Source organism: Aedes albopictus, chromosome 2 (genome assembly GCF_035046485.1).
Source record: "Aedes albopictus strain Foshan chromosome 2, AalbF5, whole genome shotgun sequence".
Taxonomy (NCBI): Eukaryota; Metazoa; Arthropoda; class Insecta; order Diptera; family Culicidae; genus Aedes; species Aedes albopictus.
Window position 1 is genome coordinate 494541426 of NC_085137.1, and position 24196 is coordinate 494565621.

Below are 24196 nucleotides of genomic sequence, written 5' to 3' on the forward strand. Positions count from 1 at the left end.
CATACATTTTATTGTTAATGAATTGTTCAAAATACTGATACGTGGGTTTAAATATACCGTACATTGTATGGTACATGAATGGTTTCAAACAATAAAATGTACCGTAAATAAATTGTTTTTAATTGTAATTTCACTACTGGTTATACATCTAATTAAATGGTTTTGGAATGGTTTTCTTTTATTATGTTGTATTGTTTTACATTACATAAACCATATATTGTTATATTCCCGCATAGAAAAATACATTTTGTCTTGGATTCCAAACAGTAAAATTCTTCTAACTGTTAATGTTGACATATCACAGACTGTTCTTTTCATGTTGAACAATACAAAGCCTGTTGCTTTGTATTATAAAGAATGGTTTGAGCAATTCATATCAAACTGTTACAATATATTATAGAGTACAATCAATGTTAAATTATACAGAAATAAAAACATGTCCTGTATTGTTGAAAAACAGCGGCACCTTCTGACAAACGGTTGGTTGGCTTGCTTACGCTTTTCACTTACACACGCATTTATTACTATATACAACAATTTTTGAACAATTTGGCAAATGGTTGTACACATAGGTATTTGTGTACAAAGCATGAAGCGAAAATTTTGGCAGCCTCGTTTGTTTTTTAGTTGTTCTGTTTATTTTTCGGGTATTAGAAGTCCGGAATCTACGAAGGTGACGAAAAAGTGTTGGCCCTGTAGCCTTGTACTTAGATCCAGAACCGCGTGTAGTACCAGAACCGGATTGTTATTTGCCGCATCTCGCTGATCACCCACGCAACGGAACCCAGCAGCAGTCGCAGTTGTACGGCAACGACGGCAGCTCCTCCTGTAATGCAGATTCGGCTGGCACAAGCACTCCGAGAGGCGCAGCAACATCCTTCCTTTGACCGTGGCCACTGGGGATGGTGAAACGGGTGGACTTGTGGATGAGTCATAACACCACCCGAAAATGGGACAGTGTTAATGGATAACGCAAATACGATCTGCGTATGAACACCCATTGGCCAGGCTAGCTGAAGCCACTCGAGTTCTATACGGCACATCCGACCATGCTTCCTACCAACCGAAAAGCGAAAAGTGCTGCCTGAAATCAGATTGCTGGAAATGCGACTGGGTCATGTCAGTCGCTATTATTCGTAGTCATTCGACGGTGGCGTTGGAAAGGATAATACAAATTCAGGTAATATTTACTTCCTCTGTCCTCTTTATTTTACTCATAATCCATTAAAATTTCCAGATATTCAACTTGCCTACATATGCATATATCTATTCGATTCAAATGAGGAAGACTTAACGAGTGACACCGGCGCAGAAACTCACGACGACGCCGGTACCGACTTCTGGCTCGGTTTTGCCCTGTCGACCATTCCGATCATCGACCATTACCGAACCGAACCCCCCGGGTGGACGACCGTTGACGCCCTTCTATTAGCATCATCAGCAGTGAATAACTCAGTGAATAAAATGTAATTAAAAGCGCAATATAAGTGTTTCCTTGCCCAAAAAATATTACAAACGCAACAGAACCGCGGTTGCTATTACAACTGTATGAGAACTTTATATCATAAGACTTCGGAACTATATTGCAATATAAAGTAATTATCACACATACTGTTTATTTTTATGTCGATTTTATAGGTTAACTGAACAAGAACTGTTTGCTCAACAGTGAACTGAGCAAAAAATGGACAGTATACTGACCTTCTGGCAAACTGTAAACGAAAAATTTTGTTCGAGAAAATTGGCGATTTTTTATTGTAACATAACTTAACCGCCTATTCCACATACTGTTATTTGCACGATAACCATCTGTCACACTGTTGAAACTGTTTATGGTACTGTTGATTTATTGTTACTTTGGGTGCTATACTATACTGTTGAGATACTGTAGAAAATAGTTGTGAACAGTATGGTACACAGTACGAGTATGGTTCATGGTTATGCGGGTTATCTTGCCATTTTCCTCCTTTTTATATCCTTCAAAAGAAGAATATTCAAGATGTTGACAAGTCCAAGGCTTGTGCCGTCTCTGCTGTGCGGTCCAATGACCACCCGTATTTATACTACCTTAGGTAGACATAATGAATCATACCTAGACATTTAGGTACACTGTAATGAATAGTATTTCATGTAGGTAGATATCCTATGCACACAACCATTAGGTAGACACTACACTCCTGTTAATGGCATCTTAGGCTTATTAAATTTATTAGAATGCGCTTTGGGAATTCTCCAGAGCGTTTTGGATAACCCTTCATATATAGGATCGCCCACGTCTAAGTCTGAGTAGTCTCTGATTGCATTAACAGTTGAAGCTTAGGCTCCCATGCCCCACCAGCCAGATAACCGGGTTTTGCAAACTTAGCATTATTTGTGGCAACACTTTGAGCGGCATGATGGAACTATGCCGAGCGCGCTAAGTGTTATTAGACCACTAATGTAGCTGCATGAAGTGGGTGACGAGGTACATAAGTATCATTACAGCGTGCTTAACTGTTATTGCAATATTGAGGCACCAGTTTGACTAAAGTTTGAAATACATAACAACTCATGAGATAACTGTCAAGTTCGATTCAAATATAAGTTAGGTTGAAAAGCGAACCCGCAGACGAACCTATATTAAAAGTCATTTCAGTGTTCAGTCCAGTCCATATGTTAAAGATGGCTCTACGTCAAAGATAAAGTTTGCCAATCGCATTTGATTCGATTGTGGTCGAAGGCAAGTTCACATGAGAGAAGAGGAGAAAACTCCCCTAAATGCAAATACAGCAAGAATAGTGTTGAGTTCATCCACTGATTTACGGTAATCTGACCTGCATCTTTCCGGGTTGGCCTACATTCGTATTTCGCTCGTCGCACTCTACACACCTAGCCTGCCATATCTCTTGGACCCCCGCTTGGACCTGCAGTTCTTAGGACATCTGGTTTACCACTGATTTAAACATGTTATTGACTTTAAATTGATGTTTCAACTTATTCACTTTTTTTTCTCTTTCCTTTCCTTTGCATCAAAAAAGTCACAAACATCAACAAAACAAAGCACGGAAAAAAATCTTAAACTGAATAAATCTGGTGTTTGATTTCATTAGGTCGAATCTGCATATAGGAATCACAGCAAACATACGACCTATTCAAATCGAACACCAGAAATAATTAAAAATTCACGGAAAATAATGTTTCGGAAAAGTGAGTGGTTCAAACGTAAGAAAAACAGTATAATATATTGTTACATAAAAATCCAATGTAAATGTATAGTATAGCGAACCATATCATTACAATACACTTTATTGTAGCTGGTACACTGTATGGTGCAGGAATGGTTTTCACTATACATTCTATGGTTAGTTTTTATCCGGGCTGCTAATATGAAATTCTAAATTTTGCCTCCAAAACTTATTAACATTTTGTGTGCGACTGAATTCTAGAGGAGCTTAAAAACTCTATGAATTGCAAAAAGTTTCTACTAAATTTGTTTGTTTTTTTTTTCTATCTACCAAGGTTCTATACTCTATAGTTTTTGAAAACATTTTGAAAAAAATCTGTAGAGTTCTCGGAAGAATTGGCTTCTTTAACGGTTTTGAGATAATCGCATATTCTCAATCTGCACGCCAAACTGGACCGAAATCCAATTATTCATGATTTTTGGTGCCCGGGAACCTGTTTAAAAATCAATTTGAAGTTTGTATGGGAGCGATTTGTTAAATCGCCCCTCATCGGATTTTGTACTGGGTGCAGCTGTCAAGCAGTCAAAAGGTGATTTCAAAAAATCTCTTTGAAAATGGGAGCCACACAGGGTGCAAAATTTTCATAGTCATTGACTGAAAACAGCACGAATTTGAATGATTCTGCACTGAATATTCAAAACAAACAAATTCCTTTTCGCTCTCCCTCTTCACACAGTCAGTCAATTCGTAGTCATTGAATATGAAGCCGATCGAGAAACATCTTCATAATTACTTACGTTTATGGCTACGATTCGTTCCAAAAACACTCCACAGTAATCGAATGCGATAAGATCTGTGCAAAGCACCGTTAAATGTAATCGAAACGTTAATATTTTATCAGCAATTTAATACTTTGTAAGATGTTTACAAATATTCATTGACTTTCATTCAGTTGACAAACGAGTATCGAGCAGCTGAATATGAATATGCAGGCAAGTGAATGAAAATTGCCGCACGGTGAACTTCAACTCGTCTGCTCGAAAATTTTGCGCCCTGGAGCCACATGCTTAATAAGAGAACCAATACTCCAATGCACGGTGACGTCATCAAGAAATCGCTCTCTATCTCTCGTTTGGCAAATTAGAACACAACAGGACCAAATTTGACAGGTACTGGTCCTGTTGTTTTCATGTTTTCTGAAAGAGCGAACGAGAGAGAATTTCGCCGTGAGGGGGTGTATACCCTAGAGTGACTGGAAGATATAGTGGCGTCATGTTCAAATCTTGACAGGTCTTCTGTTCGTTTGGAACAGGAATTTGTATGGATTAGACTGATGATCGCTGTTCCAATTTTGACATTGACGCCACACTCCCTTCCATTAACTCTACAATACCCTAAGCACAGAACAGAATCTGTATACATATCTTCGAACAAATTCGAAGTTTCGAGGTGGAAGTCGTGAAATTGCCACATGGAGTTCGAACTAGATTGGAATGAATTTCCATGGGAAAAAAACATCAAAGCATGCTACACGGTCTCCCTATGGTCCACTGCACGAATTTATGCTGGCCTGCTTCCTCTCACAGAAAATTTGACGTTTGAGCGGTGCCGACACCTCTCAAACGTCTCAAATTTCGTGTGAGAGTAAGCAGGCCAGAGTAAATTCGTGCAGTAATCCATGCTCGCTGTATGCAAAAGCTTGACTTCCACCACCAGGTTCGCTAGTATCACAGACAAACAGACATATTACTCAGAAGAAATTGGCTTCAAAAACATCGTTTTGCATCTCACTAACACCCTCTATAATGCTCAATCCGAAGCATTCATTTGCAGGTGTTGTTTCCCTCGGCTCAATGTAACAATTTAACAGGTGACGACTCCCCCGTGGCGTCATCCATTCAAAAAACATGAATGAAAGTTCATGATTGTGTCATTTTATGTAAACACCCTAATAAAAATGTATTATACACTGACGATTAGGTGAATGATTGTACCTTTCCGTGTATGATCAAAATGGTAGCCCGAAAGGGTTGTTAAGCACGTTGTATCATATTTTTCTATTAGGGCATTGATCGGCGTCGCGTTCATTTCTCTTCAAAATTGAGAGGTAGGCACAGCAGCGCCACCATGACACATGCGAGCACAGTCCGAACCACACTTTATTTTCAAAATGACCGTTAAATCGTGCGATGATCGCGATTTGAGTAGTATGTCTGTTTGTCTGTGCTAGTATGCAGCTCGAGGGGCGATTCACTCATGTATTTTCGATGCAGCCCTGTGTATTGACAATCGAATTGATGTATTTTTGGTGCATTAATGGGTATTTTTTGTATTTTTGCAATTTTTTGCACTTTTTTGAATTAAATGGAATTGACATGTATAATTGACATGTATAATTGATGCAATAAAGGAGTATTTTTCGAACTAATGTGTATTTTTAATCGATTTTCAAATTTTGCACTTAGGGCTTGACTTCATGTTTGTAAACAAACTACAAATTGTAAATCGAACGCATTTTCAATATCAAAACATCGAATAACTACATTATTTACAAAACTGACAATCGTTCCTGACCCGAGATTCGAGGAAGCAAAACCGGAAAAGTTGATTTTGAGATTCCTCCGGTACTTCCTTCTGAGATTTCTCGAAGATTTACCTCCGAACTTACTACAGAAGTACTACATTTGTTCTCAAATACTTCCTGGAACTCTCCCAGGAATTTCTCTCCCCGGCAGCTTCTATGGAATGTGTTCGGTAGCTCCGTCCGGATTCGTCCAACAGATGATTGTGTGATGCCTACAGAAATTTCTCCATGTGTTCTTTATTCCATCCTTGGTTCCATCCAAGAATTCTTTCTCAGATACCTCTAGAAGCTCATTCTGGAACTAGTTCTGGAACTCTTCCAGATTTTTTCTCTTGAATTTCTTCCAAGAGTTCCCTTCTGGGAACATGTCTGGGACTCTCCTAAAATGCCTTATGGAAATACATAGAATGCACAAATTTGTCTTCATTTTTTCCGAGTTTTCTTAGAATGAATCACCGAAGGAATTCAAGGATAAATCCCAGGAGCCATCTCTGAAGCAACCTCGGAAACAACTCTCCGAAGAATTCTGGGAAGGAATTTAGGAAGCAACTCTCAGAGGAATCGGAGAAAGAATTCAAAACAAAAGCCGCATGAGGGGGTTCATAGAGAAATGGAATTCGTGGAGCTAATTAGAGGAAATTACTAAAAGAATTACTGTGGACCAAGATGTCGTGTTCTGATTGAGTGCCTTGCGAATTATCGAAGCAATTCCGCTGTACATATCTTGAGGAATAGGTGAATCGGAACCAATAAGAATTCCATCAGCAGTCATAGTGGAGGAATTACTTTAAATTGACAAGTGAAAATTCCGGTGTGACTATATCAAGAAATGTAAATAAAATGAAACTAAGGTAATGAAATCCAAAAAGGATTCTTGGAGCAGTCTTGTATAAATTTCGCTTAAAAATCCCCGAAGATATTCTCTCCAAAGAAAGTTCATAAAGTTCGAAAGAAAATCTTGGTGGAATCTCCAAAAGCATTTCAGACAATAATCGGAAGAAATTTTTCAGAAAATAACCTGGATTCAACGTCCGATGGATTTTTGCAATATACGTTGGAATTTATTTGGAGCAAAAATCCTCTTATACTTGGAAACTAGTAAACTCTTCCTCCAGCATCTCATTCGGCAACCTTCGCATGAGCATCACACATTTGTTTTTATTTTGCTACTTTTAATCTGCCTAAAATTAGGTCTTAAAATTATCAAATATTACAGTCCCCTATCGAAATAAAAACTTCCCGGTGGAGTTTGTTGGTGGATTGTACTCAGCAGAGCTCCGGAAGTTTGGATCCTTCCCAGCTTCAGGAATCGACAAGCGTCCGGTCCCGGTGTTTGTAAATATCAACATCTGCTGAATTTTCTACGTTATTTCACAATATCAATGAATTATTCTCGAATTCGTGTATTGAACAATGAATTCTATCGTATTTGTGCATTTTAACCGTTATGTGTCCGACAATTTTTTTGCTTTTTTCTACACCGTGCTTTTTAAATGGGCGCTGGGTACCCGGGTACCCTGTCGGCCACATAAGGGTTAATCGAATTTGAACTTTTATTGTATTTTTCGTGCACTGGTGCATTTTTGCATTTTTATTTTGAATTGGTGCATTTTTCCGAATGTGGCGTATTTTTACTTCATTTTTGAATTTATCGTGTATTGATGTATTTTTGTGCATTTTTTTCATTCGTGTATTTTCGAATCAGTAACGCAGTACAGTGAATCGCCCCTCGATGCAGCTATCAATCGAGCAGTGCTTTTCGTGATGAAGATTCACCCCCGTGCCCTAAGTTTTGGTGTGTTGCGAAAGCAAAAAGCTTGAGAACCTCTGCTAATGTTTCCTTCCATGTTCAAAGCAGAGAGAGCTTTTCAACGTGAGACAAAAGCTCTCACGCATTCTCTCTCTCCTTAACCCCGTGTGCTGACAAAACACCGTGGCACGTGAAAAAATAATTAACATGCAACGCGCTCACATTCAAAGTAATTTTTTTTGTACATCGAATGAACCGAATGAGATTTCCATGCCGAAATCGTTGCAAAATACAGCAAAATACCTACATGCCAATGCTCAAAATGAGGCTTACACAGACTTATTAATACTAATAAAATCCAAAAAAATTTAAAAATCCATAAAAATTTAATAATCTGTTCGCACCTTTAGCTGATTAAATCTTCAAATTTTCAAATCTGTAAGCCTATAGGGTACTGCAAGCACCTTATCTAACCTCACTTTGTCTGACAGTTCAGCGAGCTTGTTTACAAGGTGTTAGAATTTTTAACGAGCGGCGAAAATTAAATTTACTTTTTCCATCCCGAAACCATTACGGTACGGGAATATCAATTATATTCAACTCTACTAATATAAAACCAATCGTCTAATTACCGTTTTACTGAAATTACATCGAAAAACACTTTTGTCGAATCTCCGTCAGAGACTATGTCCATGTAAACAAGCTCGCTGAACTGTCAGTGCACGGCTTCGTGACGTCATCTTGCAGTATCCTATATTGTGTGCTATGATTTTTTAGCGTGAAAATGAGCAGTGTTTATCAACAAACGCCATCAAACAAAAAAGTGTCGGTACGATTGTTTCAGTCGTGTTGTTAGTGAGTTTTGTAATTAATATTAAATTTTAAATTACTGTCAAATTGTTACAACTGACGTTAACATGCAATTGATTTCGAGTAGTAAATTAGTGTAAGAAACGCAACTAACAAAGTGTGATTATAGCCGCAAATGTAACTGGGATCGATGATCGAATGAGCCCGGAAAGTGCGTCCGAAAGAAACGCTGCACAGTGTTCCGAAAGTTTAAAAACAAGGGTAAAATTGTGTGAACTGTTGGACCATATTCATTTGAAGTACTAGAAGAAGTGTAGCTCCGATCTAAAAACATCAGATAGATTTCATAATCGCGTTGATTTCAGTAAAATGTTTACAGAGGAGTTATTTCTTGACCCGATAAAAAGTGTAAACTAACTGGTTATCGTTTTCAATAAAAATTACAATTTCAGTTATTTATTTATTAAAGTTTTAAGAAAGTAATGTTTTTATTGAAAGATTTTTCATTTAAATTAAAGCTAGGTATTTAACCATTTTTCTTTGTGATCCAAAATGTGTAGCAATATAAGCCGATTAACTTAGGGGACTTCCATAAATTACGTCACGCAAATATTATCAATTTTGCCAATAGGACAGATCGGTGAAGTACTAGATTTGTAGTAATGAGCTGAATTTTAGTATGGTGAGAAGGTCAATTCTCTTTTTCTGCAATGAAATGGTGCAAAAAGCGTGGGTATTATGATTCCTTGCCTAATTTGATGATGTTTGAGCACAACTTTAGGCAACAATGTTGTTGTTTTCTCCATTTCTTGCAACATAAATAACATAGTTATCCAAAGTTTTGCTCAAACAGCATCATATTAGGTAAGGAATCATAATACCCACGCTTTTTGCACCATTTCATTGCAGAAACGGAGAATTGACCTTCTCACCATACTAAAATTCAGCTCATTACTACAAATCTAGTACTACACCGAACGTGCCCCATTGCCCGTTGAAAGTTAAAACAAACCTAATTTCTCTCTGAAGAAGTCTTCAACTCCGTCTCGAAACATCGGGCAGTTATTTTTTTTTATCTGTATTAACGAGATTTTTAGCCCTGGGCTAGTTCATCTCGGGACCCACGCTATACTTGCCTTCCGAAGGAAGAACTAACATTTTGCGAGTTTGTCGGGAGTGGGATTCGATCCCAGGACTTCGGCGTGATAGTCACGTGCTTTAACCATCACACCAGGTCCGCTCCACTTGGTCAGTTAATAAACATCGTTTCTTTATTTATATTTATTCATTCACATTTATACAAGAGAACTATTTAGTGAATTCCAACGTTACGGAGATGAATCAAATTTTTAGATGTTTATCAGACACAACATGAAACATAAATGGGAAAAACTAGACAACTTCTGCTTCCATTAGGCTACGGAAGCAAAAATGGTCAAGTTTAAAACAAGTCTACTTTAGATTTACAGTGAAGTGTATTCTCAGTGAACGGTTACGCTACCTACTTTTAGTGCAGTGTGAGTATGTAGGCCACGTTCTTGGTTAGCGGGAATGGTATTCAAAAAACGTAGCAGCATTGTGTTGAAAGAGTGGTGGAAAAAAAGAAAAATATATTTGGCCAATAATAAAGTGAAAGTGGAGAGTTTTGAGGCAGCTGCTGAAGGAGAAGAACGGTAAGAGAACCACTGTTAAATGTCCAGAATCTAACAATAATATTAAATTCCTTCAATACTAAACTGGGCAGCATGACCATAGCATTGTTAGCATGACTTAACATAAGTAAATACGCAGAAAATAGATTTCTAAGTTTAGTTTTAATGTTGGAGCTTTGTCAACAAGAATTTGCCTTGAATCTTTTGGAAAAGATTGTACGAATAACTCCAAGTAACCCTCCAACAACTTGTTTGGGAATGTTTCAGAGATTAGTACTCTTGAACATATAAGTTTAGAATCAGGAAAGTTTCCAACAATCTGCCGGAAAAAAAATCAGAAATACGATTTACAGTTTTGAGTAAGTTCATTGACCGATCGGAAATTAAATCTCTGGTCATTAATAGATTTAATAGAAACTATGACACTGGATTGAGTAAACAATATTTATGATTTTATTTTAGACAAGACTTGAGCGACATGGAAACTCAACCGCAGTTGTCTCAAGAAGTTTCGGATTCAACACAAACTATGATGGATGGAACACAGCAATCGATACACGAAGGCTTAAAAGTGAAAAGCGAACCACATGATGAAGCCGACATGACCATGAGTTCCAAGACAGAAACTGTATCTACTCCAGATGCAAGTTTGAATTTACATCTGGATTCAGCTTCTCGGGAGAATCAACAGATTAAAAGTGTGCCAACAATAGATTCGGAAGACATGATTGAAATTGGAGAAGTGAAAGTTGAAACCGAAGAAATTGACGATGGCAAACCGTTCAAGTGCAACCTTTGTCCAAAGGCGTTCAGTCTGAATCGTAACTTGAAGCTACACTTCAGAAACTGTCACACACCAAAAATTCACGATTGCGACCTGTGTGACACCAGCTTTCGCAGACTGTAACGATTATTACAAACCTATGGTTGTACATTTCCCTAACAAAACCTGAATCTTTCTTTATAATTTTAGTCGTGACTTGGAAGCACATAAGGAGAGACACGAAAGAGAAAAAGAAGCTGGTTTCTACTCAGTACAGGCCCAGCTGAAAGCAAAAGCAGCAGACCCGAATGATGCCACCGATGAAAAAGACACCGACTGTGGATCGGAACAAAATTCCTCAAGTTCGGGATTACAGTGTGCAAAATGTTTTAAATTCTGGCCCAATCAGAATCGTCTGTGGCTTCACTATCAAGCAGTCCACAAGGAAAAGTTTCAGTGCTGTTTGTGTAAAGAAACGTTCTACTATGAGTAAGATAAAACACTCAAATAAAGGCATACGGATGCCCATAATCCGCATTTCAATTTCAGGGTACGATTGGTAAAGCACATGCTATTGATGCATAAACAAAATGATGGGAGTTTTAAGCCTTTACAATGTGCACAATGTGGTAAGCAATTTCAATTACGAAGACAGTTAACGGCGCATAAGCAGAAGCACAGACCGAAGAATCATAAATGTGAAGTTTGCGACCAGGCATTCACACTTAGGTAAGTGAAATTTACCTATTTTTTGGTTTTTACATAAGTTACAATTTTTAGGAGACTAGATTAAGATATCGAAGCTTCCAACAATTAGGTATCCGGAAAAGGTTAATGAAATAATTTGTCTACATAATGTTGATATTTCTACTTTTTATTATGCGATTATGATAAAACCGACAAATGACTACTAGCAAATCACTTGTAATTTAAAAATATCCCCGAGAGTTCAAACCAAATTCGAACTTTTCTTTCTAGGAGTCAACTACAAACACACATGCAATCGCACAGGTTCGATGGCGTTATATGGGAATGTGAGGTGTGCAATAAAACGTTTCCGAGTCGTAAATTGAGGAGTACTCACATGAGAATCCATGCTCCAAAGGAACACAAGTGTCACATTTGCGGCAAAGAGTGTAGATTACGGTAAGTAGAAAGTTGCTGTCTTCTCTCAAGCAAGTAGTTGCTCTATTGGGCTTTTAATCGTTTCAGAACAAACCTTTTGGCGCATTTGAGAACTCACGAAGGAGAAAACTTTACTCTAATTGTAAACTCGTCATCGTCCGGTCTTCCAGAGGGTGGAGGAAATTCTGGACCTTCCGGTCCAGATTGTAGCAGGTAGGTTATATTATATGATATGGTTAATATTTTGCAACTATATATAATCAAAACAACCATACAATAGTCGCAGAAAAAATATATATTGAGCAAGCTTAGAAAAAATCATAGGTATTTTGTCATTAAACCACACTTTTCTGTATTTTCAGTCCACATACCGCCGTGGCGCCCAAAAACGTGAAAACTGAGACAACATCGCATGACGAAGTCGATTCAAAACCTGAACTGAACTTAAAACAAGAAACAGTTTATTCATCTACAGATTTGCGCTCGAACGGTGAACAAACGTATAAAAAGGAAGATGACGATCTCCCACAAACCACGATTGATGTCGGAGAGGTGAAAGTGGAACCCGGTTCCGATGACGAATTGGAGGACAAACCAGCTTCGAGTGAAACGGATACGCTCGATATGAGTATGATTGGGACACCGGAGAACAGTGGAGTTTTCTCATTCAAATGCAACCTTTGCGGCAAGGTGATGTCGTCTAGGATAAAATGGTGGCATCACAATAGGAAGGTTCATGGCCCACGGAAGTTTGAGTGCCCCATATGCGGAAAGCCATGTTTTGATAAGTAAGCATTTTTTTTTTAATTTTCGTTTGGGATTTGTTCAAAATTTACGTCTATTGATATGGCATTGATTTGAGACAGATTCACATTGTTTCTGAATATCACTTAGTGAATGTTAACGTAAATCTTTTTATAGGCATACATTGCAGATGCATATTCCATCGCACAACGAAATTAAAAAGCGCAAGCGTTCGAGGAAGCTCAGTATAAAGGCAGAGGAAGCCTAACACTAACTCAACTATCGTTAAATGTGCCAGTATGAAACAAATTCGTGGAACAACCCACGGGATTGAAAAACAGGTAATAAACACGTATTAAAGTATTGATAACCGTCAATTGACAAATTAATCTGTCCATGTTGTCCAAATTGTCATAATCGGGGTTTGGAAAGACAAATCAGTCGAATGACAATCGCCGAGAGAGTACATAGACTCTCGCCTAGAACATCCTAATTGAAAGGATAGGCAAAGAATGAAATTTCAACTATCAATCGCTAGAAAGCATGGTTGATTGACACACTTCAGCGCGAGCGTATCTTTTCTCAGTCGATTTCAGGATGGTGTTTTATCTAAGTGTGCGGTGGATTCTAAAATTGTGCTTTACAAGTATCTCTATTTCAGCAAGGATGCCAGGAACCCATGAAAAACCACAGGATAACTAAACTCTGAGAGATCTTTGCACAACACGACAAAAAATATCGGATAGAAATTAATAAGTATAGAATACATTAATTTATTTGTATACCACTATTCGATAAGTGTTAAACAACTTCTTCGATTAACGATTTGATAACTGAAGAGAAGAAATAAATAGATTAAAAAATGTTATCAATGATAATTGTAAAGGTGATTTTTTTCCAAGTAGGTATTTATCACGTCCAAATGAATTTCCCACGAACAGCCGTAATACTTGAATAACGTGGCAAAACTTGGAACGATACAAGCAGAAGCGGAAACAGCAGTCCTGCTTCAGTACGTCGCCAGGAAGAAACATATACTACTGAATGACAAGCGGGTTCCGTGGATAACTGCTGAAATTGAAGAAGCCATAGCCACGAGAAGTCTTGCCTGCAGTCTCTTTTCACGTAATCCCAACAGACAACGCGAAGATTGGCGAGACTACATTCAAAAACGTGCTAGAGCAGCCGCAAAAAAAGCGCCACGGCGAACTTTTCTCCTCATCGGATCATCCGGCTACAAAGCTTTGGAACAACTTGACAAGGAAAACGTGTCTTCTGAACAGAGTGACGTTGAACTGCTGGGCCATTTCTTTTGTGAAGGACATCGCCGCATTCCGCGCCCTCCAGCGAGGAAATACGTGGTGAAATCTGTCGAGTTGTTAGAATAGGGAACACCAGTAATTAGTTTAGCTTCCGTCCTTGCTTCCGTCATACCAACGCTGGAGAAATCAAGTTCCGTCAAATGCCATTGGGGCGGACGGCATACCGATCTCGTTTGTGAAACCACAAAGTGAATCTGTCCGTTCATTTATTCTGTAGATCATAGATAGTGAGACAACCTGGCCATTTGGAAGAAAGGTATTGTTACCACCGACGAATTGTTAATCCAGTACAATCCAAAGATTTCCTACCGATAACAGTGCTTCCTGGTATCTCTGATTGATGATGGAGAAGGTTTTACTGAATCAAATTGTCAAAATCATCTTCAGCAACGGTTCTCATCTGCTAGCGAAATACCAGTCACAGGATACAGGAAGCTGTTCAGCACAACTACGGCGTTGGCCAAAATCACGCACGATGTCCACAACAACTTAGATGGGAAGAACTAGCACTTCTCCATTGCTCTCAAATGCATCATTTACAGGAAGTTGACACCAAATCTACAGGGAGAATTCAAGATTCTACTTTATAAATGACGCATGTCAACTATGTAGTCGCATTGCCAAGGTTACACCAACAATTTGCCGAACTACCCGTTGGAGCTCCTCTAGCGTACCCCAGGAACGCACCAGATCCTTCCCTACACATATGACATCCCATAGAAAAAGTGTTTGAATTTCCAGAGCTCTAACATGAAATGAGCTTCCCTTACGAATCAAGCAAAACCCAACTATGCAATCTTTCAAGAAAGCTATTAGAAGCTTGTAACAGACTTGTGAAGCTTGCACGATTTACTTGTAGACTGTAATTCAGTTACTATAGCTCCTTAAATATTATCAATGCTGTAGGAAAGGACCCGAAATGAGGTTCCACTGCCAACAGGGCATCGTATTGTTAGAGCAGCTGAGAAATTCAGAGACGCATTGTGGCAGGAAATCGAACTTACTTTACTATCTACAAAACACTGATTAGACCGGTAGTCCTCTATGGGCATGAAACATGGACTCTACGTGCAGAGGATCAACGCGCCCTTGGAGTTTTCGAACGGAAGGTGTTGCGTACCATCTACGGCGGAGTGTAGATGGAAGACGGGACTTGCTGAAGGCGAATGAACCACGAGCTGTAACAGCTGCTGAGAGAACCAACTATCGTCCACACCGTGAAAATCGGGAGGCTATGGTGGGCGGGTCACGTCATCAGGATGTCGGATAGCAACCCGATTAAAATGGTTCTCGAGAACCATCCGACCGCGGTACAAGCGCAGCTAGCGAGGTGGGTCGATCAAGTGGAGGACTATTTGCGAACCCTTCGAAGAGTGCAGAACTGAAGACGCACAGCCATGGATCGAGTCGAATGGAGGCGACTCCTACGTACAGCAAAGGACAATCAGGCCTTAGGGTTGTTAGAGTGTATGCGATGTGTTTCAGTTGCGGGTATGTGACAGAATCTGTCTTCGAAAAATGAATTCGAACATTGTCTGTGTTTATGTTTTTAATGTTGATGATGGTCAAGAAAATAGACGAATCTGAATGTGATAGTTGACTGGACGTATTTTATTTTACTCTGTTTCAACGATAATTCCCACAGGTTATGGGCCCAGCAGAGTAAAAATAATACTACGAAAAGGAATTTACGGACAGTTGAGTGGTTGAGAAACAAAAGTGATACGTGATACTTGTGATCGGAAACATGGATCTGGATTTGAAGCCGGGAACCGTACGACTGAATTTCCTCAATTACGATTTATGGAAGGAACGAACAAAACAAATTTTGATTCGCGAAGGACTTTGGCGAGTAATCGTGGATGATCTTCCTCCGATTGAAAAGCGGTCGACTGTTTGGGTGGATAAGGACGAGAGAGCAGCGGCTACGATTGGTTATTTAGTGGAAAATAGCCAGTTGCAGCTGATCAAAAATGCAAGATCAGCTCAAGAAACGTGGATTACGTTACGCGATTATCATGTTCGGCAGTCTTCCGCTGGAAAAGTTGGCCTGGTGAAACGTTTGTGTCGCATGGAAATGGATGAAAATGGAAACGTAGAAGAGCATGTGATCGCAATGGATTCGTTATTCGACAAGCTAGCAGAGGTGGGCTGTGATATATCAGAGGAAATGAAGTGCAGTTTTATCATGGCGAGTTTACCTGAATCCTATGACAGTTTCGTAACAATGCTGGAAGGATGTGATGGAAAATTTACGGAGAAAACGGTGAAAATGAAACTTCTGAACGAGTACTACAAACGCCAGCAGAAAGTTTCAACGCAGGAGGAGAAGGTGATGAAAGCTGCAGTGTCGAAAGGAAGAAAATCGTTTAGTGTGGAATCAGCCCATCGAGAAGAACGCCGTGTTTGTTTTGAATGTGGCAAACCAGGCCATATAAGGAACAACTGCTACATTTACTTGTCGAGATTGGCTAAAGAACAAGGTGTCCATCACGAAAGCGCTGCCGACAGGGACAATGCGAAGATTGCAGCACAAAAGGAAGAGAATCGATCTATTTGTTTTTCTGCCATGGAAGAGGTGTGCGGTGGCGGTGGCTGGATTATCGATTCAGGGGCGTCACACCATATGACATCAGACCGGTCGTTTTTTGATCAACTCCAACACAAAGCGTGTAAACTTTGTTTGGCCGATGGAAAGGAGACGAATGTTGTTGGTGTTGGAGAAGGACATTTTACTGGATTCGACAAGGATGGAAATGTGGTTAATGTCAAGCTGGTGGATGTTTTGTTTGTTCCGGATCTTCGTCACAATCTGATTTCTGTGAAGCGAATGGTTGAATCTGGAGCACGAGTCGAATTCAATGCAGAAAAATGCTGCATTCAGAAGAACGATAGGATTGTTTTAGTTGCAAATGTTATCAATGGAGTTTTTCGTTTGTAAAAGTCATTTCGAACTGTAATCATCGAGGAGGAGTGTTAGAGTGTATGCGATGTGTTTCAGTTGCGGGTATGTGACAGAATCTGTCTTCGAAAAATGAATTCGAACATTGTCTGTGTTTATGTTTTTAATGTTGATGATGGTCAAGAAAATAGACGAATCTGAATGTGATAGTTGACTGGACGTATTTTATTTTACTCTGTTTCAACGATAATTCCCACAAGGGTGCTATTACACTCTTTGCCCAGACGCCAAATATTTGACCACTTTTGACAGATAAATTTTGGCAGGTTGTTTGGCTCTGTTTGTCCCTATTCGTTTTTCGAGAGTGACAAATATTTTTGTTTGCCAGGTACACATTGGTCAAAATTTAACTGTCAAAAGTGGTCAAATATTTGGCATTGGTCAAAGAGTGTCATACTAGCTTTAGTCTGATCGGTAAGGTAATACTTATGACACACATGTGATACAAGAATCACTGTACAATTGCACTTGAAATGAGTGCCATACTGAAAATTCCCTCATTTCAAGTCAGTCTTGTTAGAATTTTCTTGACAGTGCGTACCGTTGTACAGGAATCACACTCGTATCACATGTCTGTCCGTGGTATAAGCAAGTAACTTTGGTAGCTGTATGTATAGCTGAATACAGCTATATCTGCATCACCCTTGCCTTTGTATATGTATATAGACCAATCTGTATACGAGTTCGCATATGCATCCGTAGTAGTGAAATGTTTACCTATTTTCCTCCGTTGAGAACTGTCAACATTTTTTGTTAACTTTGCGAAAGCAAATGTAAACAAATTTTCTAAAGAACAGTCGTTGGTTACACGAAGGAATATATTAAATTTTATTAGGAAGAAGTTAATTTTCATTATTTTTTTTCACAATGGAGATCGAACTCATTAAAATGGAACAAATATCAGGAGATGAGTCGGAAACTCGAGATTTGAAAATTGGATTATCAACTCTAATTAACCAGGATGAGCTCGATATGCAAACTGTGATCGACATTGGTAAAGTAAAGACTGAAACTCACAAGGACGATTATGTAGAATTATCAGATATGCCGCCGGATGATCAGCAATTGATTGGAGTAGAAGATATGATCGACATAGGAGAAGTGAAAATTGAAAGTCATGCCGGAGAAGACATGGAGTCATTTCAATTGTCCGAAGTATCATTGGACAAACCCGTGGCTCTCGATGATGAATATGTTGAATCACATAAGTGCAATTCATGTCCTAAGGCATATCGGACCAAACAAAATCTGAGACATCACATCAAATTGATACACGAGCCAAAGCCGTTCGAATGCCTAGTCTGCCAAGTGAAGTTCTTATATGAGTAAGTTGTTTTCTTGATACTTTTACAACATATAAAATTGTCATTTTTTTGTATTGTAGAACTCAGTTGAAAAAGCATAAGCGTTCTCAGGAACATTTAGACAAACTGCCAAAAACCCAAACTCAAGCTCCCACCAAAACGGCAGAAGTTAAGGAAAAAAAGGTCCATTACTGTTCCATATGCGAACAATCATTCGCTACTAAGTAAGTGCCACATATTGGTAATTAACACGTGGATTCGAAATTTAATGTTTTTTCTTCATCACAGTTACGCACTTCAGATGCATAGTGAACGGCACCAACCTGGGCAGTGTGATGTGTGTCAAAAGACTTTTCAGGATCGCAGAAAGCTTAGTTTGCACATGAAACACCATGGAGCTAAGAGGTTTAAGTGTTCCGAAGCGTATTGTGGGAAATCATTTGTATGCAAGTATGTTATATTTTTAAGTATTAATTGTAGATGTTATTAATAAAAAAGTTATTTCTTTCAGACGTTCATTTCGAGTCCACTTACGAATGCATGAAACCAAACGCAAACGGGAAGCATTAACGTTCAATTGTGAAATGTGTGCTTATACGTTCGCGCAGAAATACAAATTAACGGCGCACAAAAAACGTGTTCACGGAATCAAATCGCAGGTTTCTACTAGGTAAGAAACTATTCTATAAAAATACCGTTACGATTTTTACAGTTCTCGCGTTCGGGACCATTAGAGCGTAACTGCTGTGATATTTTTTTTCTTCTCCGATTTTCTCTGTAATTTATTGGCTTGTACCTTAGTTAAGGTATATGACCAGTCAAGACATTAGCGAATTCTTCCCTACGTCCATTGGGCTAGGGTAGGCAACAGGACTATCATCCAAGTTACCTACATAGCGATTCTCTGTTTTCTCTGTTTTCTCTGTCTTTTCTGTCGTGACTGTCTTCTCTGTCTCCTCTGTCTTCTCTGCCTTCTCTGTCTTCTCTGTTTTCTCTGTCTTCTATGCCTTCTCTGTCTTCTCTGTATTATCTGTTTTTTTCTGTTTTGTCTTTTCTGTCTCCACTGTCTTTACGACAGAACACGAAGGGTTTCGGGCAATGACGTACTTCCGGTTAAATACGTCCGAGATTATTCACTTTCCCTTTTCTGTGGTTACAAAAACTCGATCATTTCGTCCGTGATCTTTCAAAGAAATGAATTGATAGTTTGTCGTGTGTCTTAAGTAGCTGTTCTAGGTGATGTTAGGTATAATTAAATGGTTCATTTTTTGTGCATCGTTCCATGGTTGGCCAATAAGGAACTGTTTTTTTTTTTCTGAAATTATGAGCAAATAGGGTGTCGAATTACTTGGGTAGCAGCTGATATATTGGCCACACTCAGCAGTTATGTTCGTATATCCCTTTTTCAGACAAGATTCAAACTATTTAGATGACCCCAAACTATCCCATGAAAATCAGGACAAAGCCCTGATGGATGTGCAACAGCAGCCGTTGCAAGAACACGTGAAAGTGAAAACCGAACCCCTGAATGAAGACGATTTTACACTGACTTTTGCGGAAGAAGCAGAATCTTTTTCAGAAAATACCTACAGTGGAAGTCCGGTTTTGCATCTGCAATTAGTCTCTCAAAATGATTTGCTTAACAATCATCAGATAGAAAGTGAACAATCAGCAGACTTGGAAGATACTATTGACATTGGAGAAGTGAAAATTGAACCTAGTGAAGACGATTACTTAGAGGAAGCCGTATTACCAGGTGCAAATACTTCAACGTTAAGCGAAGTGTCCAAAACAGATAATGAGAATGCGAATGGTTCTGAGAGAAATTCAGTAGAAACTGGGTAAGTGATATTTTAACTAGCTTTTTTTTCGAATTGAAACATCTATACATGTCTTGCAGGAATATTGTAAAGCCTCCGGCCAGGCGTAAGCGTAAGCCTGGCAAACCAAAGCCTGAAAAAATTGACGATGGCAAACCGAGACCGTACAAGTGCAATTTTTGCCAACTATCATTTAGGTTAAACAGTAGGCTGAAAAAGCACTTTGTAAATAAACATGCACCGAAGATCTTCGAATGTGATATGTGCGATGCCAGTTTTCGCAGACCGTAAATAAACTATTTCTGTTATCGTTACGTTCGTCTTGAACTATTTTTTTTCTTCAATTATAGCTACGAATTAATAATTCATAAAAGAGCACATGAAAAAGAAAAGGAAGAAGGTTTCTATTCGGTGCAGGCACAGCTAAATGCTAAAATAGCTAATTTGAACAAAGAACCCGTTGGAATAGACACCAACAACGATTCGGCAGTACCTTTACAAACACAACAGAATTCCTCCGGTTCAGCTTTACAATGCGCCAAATGTTTTTCATTTTGGTTCACTCAGAAACGCCTGTGGCTTCACCATAACGCAGCTCACAGAGAAAAGATCCAGTGCACTTTGTGCACCGAAACGTTCAATTATGAGTAAGAGGAAAACGGAAACGAACGCAGCCATTCTTTAATCATACTTTATGTTTCAGGAAACGGTTGGAAAATCATATGCTTGCGTACCACAAACAAAAGGATGGTAGTTTTCAACCTCTAAAATGTTCGGAATGCGATAAAACTTTTGATACAACGTTGAGGCTTAAACGCCATAAGGACGTTCACGCACCGAAGATACACAACTGTACGACTTGCAGTCAATCGTTTAGGAATCGGTAAGCTTTATTGGGAAGGCTAAATGACTTTGAAATGTTCAAGCAAGAAAATAGTTATTTCGGAAATATGTCAATTTCATGATTTCTCTTAGACTGGGCTAACCACGCCTAAGAACAACTGGAGATTACAATGTTGAAAGTATTTAACATTCATGTACACATCAGAAACATGCGTACGATGAACTAATTGATATTTTAATTGAAAAAATAAATCCACAAGAAATCCCTATTCCCCAGTGTAGTGTCTTCGGACGAATAAAAATCAACCACGTCGCTTGGTGTGTAACAATCAACTGAACTCTTTATTCCTCTTTCTCTCTACATATCCCCAAGTACATAAACGTCTGACTACCCTCTGTATTCGAGCACGCTATTGTTACGCTTGAGCGTCACATCTACTCTACATCTCCCCCCTTTCTGGATAGTCTGTAACTGTCCCCAATCTATAGTCACTCAAGTATTGCGGTTGCTTGCTTTCACGGCGAGGTCTTCCCGTCGACGTCACACCTGCTGACGAATCTGGCAATTCTGCTGAAGTTGAAGTTTCTGGATGTAGCTTCGGGATGTGTTCAAGGGTTTCTGAACCTGTCGGGTTGTCCCTTGATCCAACTTCCATTCGTTTCAATTGCGAGACGTTTCGATGGAACGTTCTTCCGGTTTCGTTAGAATGTAGTGTAACGTCCGCTCCCTTGCGTTGCAATACGATTAACTCTTCCGGACTGAAGTTAGTTGCGAGTTTGTTGTCTTTCGTTATTCTCTTCGCCAATACTACGTCCCCCTCTTTGAGCGCGTTCGGTTTCGCTCGTCGTCGTATATCCGCGTATTCCGCTTCCTTTTCCTTTTTTTCTCGGTCCCGATCTTGGACGTCCTCAACTAACTTCAAACCCGTGAGTGGAACTGCCGGTAATTTGTCACGCAAAACTCTTCCAAACATCAGTAAGGATGGTGCTACTCCAGTTGTTGAGTGGGGTGTAGAATTATACATAAGAATGTACATTCTTAGATCCCATTTCCAATCGGCTCCTGCTGTCTCCTGGCTTATCTGTAACCGTTTCTTTAGAGCACGATTGGCTCTCTCTACTTCCCCGTTCGCTTGCGGCCAATAGGGTGTTGTCTTCCGTAGTTCAATTCCATATTCTTTGCAAAACTCCTGCAGTACATCACTCGTAAACTGTGGACCGTTGTCCGATTTGATGGACTCCGGTATGCCATAACGACAGAAGCATTCATGCAGTGCCTGTACCGTTAGTTTCGCTGTTATTTCCTTCATGATGGCAACCTCTACAAATCGACTGAAGTAGTCCACCATAACCAGCAGGTTGTGGCCTGAAGGAAGCGGCCCCATAAAATCTATCGCAATGTGCACCCATGGCTTGTCCGGCATCTTCGTTCGCACTAGTGGTTCTGGAGGTCCTGCTGATGATACAAGTAGGCATTCCTTACAGCGTTTCACCAGTTGTTCTACTTCCGAATCCATTCCTGGCCACCACACCTTCTGCCGTAACCGTCGCTTCATAACTACTATACCGGGATGGCCTTCATGGCCAAGCTCCAAAACACGTTGGCGTAACGATTTTGGAATGACGATCCGATCACCTCGCAGCAATACTCCTGCTGACTGGTATAACTCTGCAGCATACGGCTTGAACTCCTTGGAAAAATCCGCCCAATTACCGTTATTCAGCGCTTCAATCACCTCCTTGATTTGTTCATCTTTTTGCGATTCTGAGACGATCTCCTCTGGAGCCACTGCTATTGGAGCTGGCGATTTTATGATCAACTGAATATATTGTTCTCCTTCGTCATCAAAGCTTTTGGGTTCCGACGGTGAAAGTCTCGATAGAGCATCCGCTAGGTTAGTAATTCCAGGTTCGTAAACCACCTCGTAATCGAAAGACTGTAGCCGAAGTACCCAACGCTCTATCCGTGCACAGGGCTTAGAACGACGACTGAACAAAAATTGCAAGGGTTTGCAGTCTGTCACCAGTTTAAACTTGGTTCCAACTAGGTAGAGACGAAAATGTTCTACGCCCCAAACTAGACCAAGAGCTTCCCGTTCGGTCTGGAAGTATTTTCGTTCCAATTCGGATAGAGACTTGCTCGCATATGCAATAATTCTCCTTTCTCCTTTTGCATCTTCTTGAAGCAAGACCGCTCCAAGTCCGGATGGACTAGCATCAGTGACAAGTATACTGAGATCCTGAGGATCGAAAAACCCAAGATTATTGATGTCGGAAACCGCTGCTTTGATCTCATCGAACGCTGCCTGTTCCTTCGCTGACCAAACAAACTTATTTCCAGTCCGCAATAAAGCTCGGAGTGGATCGGTTCTGGTGGCCAGATGCGGTATAAATCGACCAACATAGGTCACCAAACCCAAAAAACTTCTCAACTCTCCTACATTCTCAGGCTCTCGAAACTTAGTTATTGATGTAACTCGACTGTCCGTTGGTTTGATGCCTTCCGGGGTTAATCGATGACCAAGAAACTCCAGGCTGTCCACATTGAATGAACACTTTTCCTTGTTCAATAAGACCCCGTATTCTTCGAAACGAGCAAGCAACGCCTTAAGCCTTTGGTCATGCTCGTGTGGTGTTCTACCGAAAACCATCGCGTCGTCCAAATAAACAATGACTCCTTCCAGACCAGCCACAATCGTGTCCATGACTTTCTGGAAGATCTCAGGCGCACAACTAATACCGAACATTAGGCGTTTATATCTGGATAATGAATACAAAATAATAAAGAAACCAGAAGCATTTATTTCAACATTCGTAATATAAATCAAGCAGACTAAAAAAGATCAACAACTGTACCTAAACAAGCCGTACTTCGTTATAAACGTAGTGATCACCCGCGAATCTTCCGACAATTCTAGCTGATGATAAGCGTCCTTAACATCAACCTTTGAAAATTTCACCGCTCCATTTACCCTTCCGAGCAGTTCTTCGATCAGCGGGAACGGATGATGTTCTCGAAGCACACCCCGATTCGCTTGCCGCATGTCCACACAGAGCCTGACATCTCCCGACTCCTTCAGAATGGGAACCAGTGGTGACACCCACACTGATGGGCCTTCTACTTTCTCAATTATGTCCTTTTCCAAAAGATACTGCAGCTTCTCAAAAATCCGTTCTTCCAAGGGAATTGGCGCTCGGCGATACGCCTGCTGCACTGGTTGAACCTTTCTGTTGATCGGGATCTCAACTAGAACTCCTTTTATTTTTGGGAATGCGTCTTTGGCCGTTCCAACTGATCCGATATCAAATCCGACTCTTAGCACTTTCAGCTCCTTTGCTGTGCTGTCTCCCAG

General features: G+C 39.8%; 1 protein-coding gene across 1 annotated transcript in view; it reads left to right on the top strand.

Annotated features, from left to right (window-relative positions):
* Positions 1-268: 268 nt before the first annotated feature.
* Positions 269-24196, top strand: part of LOC109423367 (uncharacterized) — a 45616-nt gene continuing 21688 nt past the window's right edge. The window contains exons 1-17 of the mRNA XM_062848683.1: positions 269-9981; positions 10423-10863; positions 10934-11212; positions 11273-11452; positions 11702-11869; positions 11936-12061; positions 12211-12636; positions 12770-12837; positions 15756-16701; positions 17728-18201; positions 18261-18404; positions 18469-18630; positions 18692-18850; positions 19590-20021; positions 20081-20287; positions 20351-20647; positions 20704-20883. Of these exons, the coding sequence (XP_062704667.1) occupies positions 9860-9981; positions 10423-10863; positions 10934-11212; positions 11273-11452; positions 11702-11869; positions 11936-12061; positions 12211-12636; positions 12770-12837; positions 15756-16701; positions 17728-18201; positions 18261-18404; positions 18469-18630; positions 18692-18850; positions 19590-20021; positions 20081-20287; positions 20351-20647; positions 20704-20883 (4811 nt within the window). The 5' untranslated portion in view covers positions 269-9859. The remainder of the gene's footprint in view (positions 9982-10422; positions 10864-10933; positions 11213-11272; positions 11453-11701; positions 11870-11935; positions 12062-12210; positions 12637-12769; positions 12838-15755; positions 16702-17727; positions 18202-18260; positions 18405-18468; positions 18631-18691; positions 18851-19589; positions 20022-20080; positions 20288-20350; positions 20648-20703; positions 20884-24196) is intronic.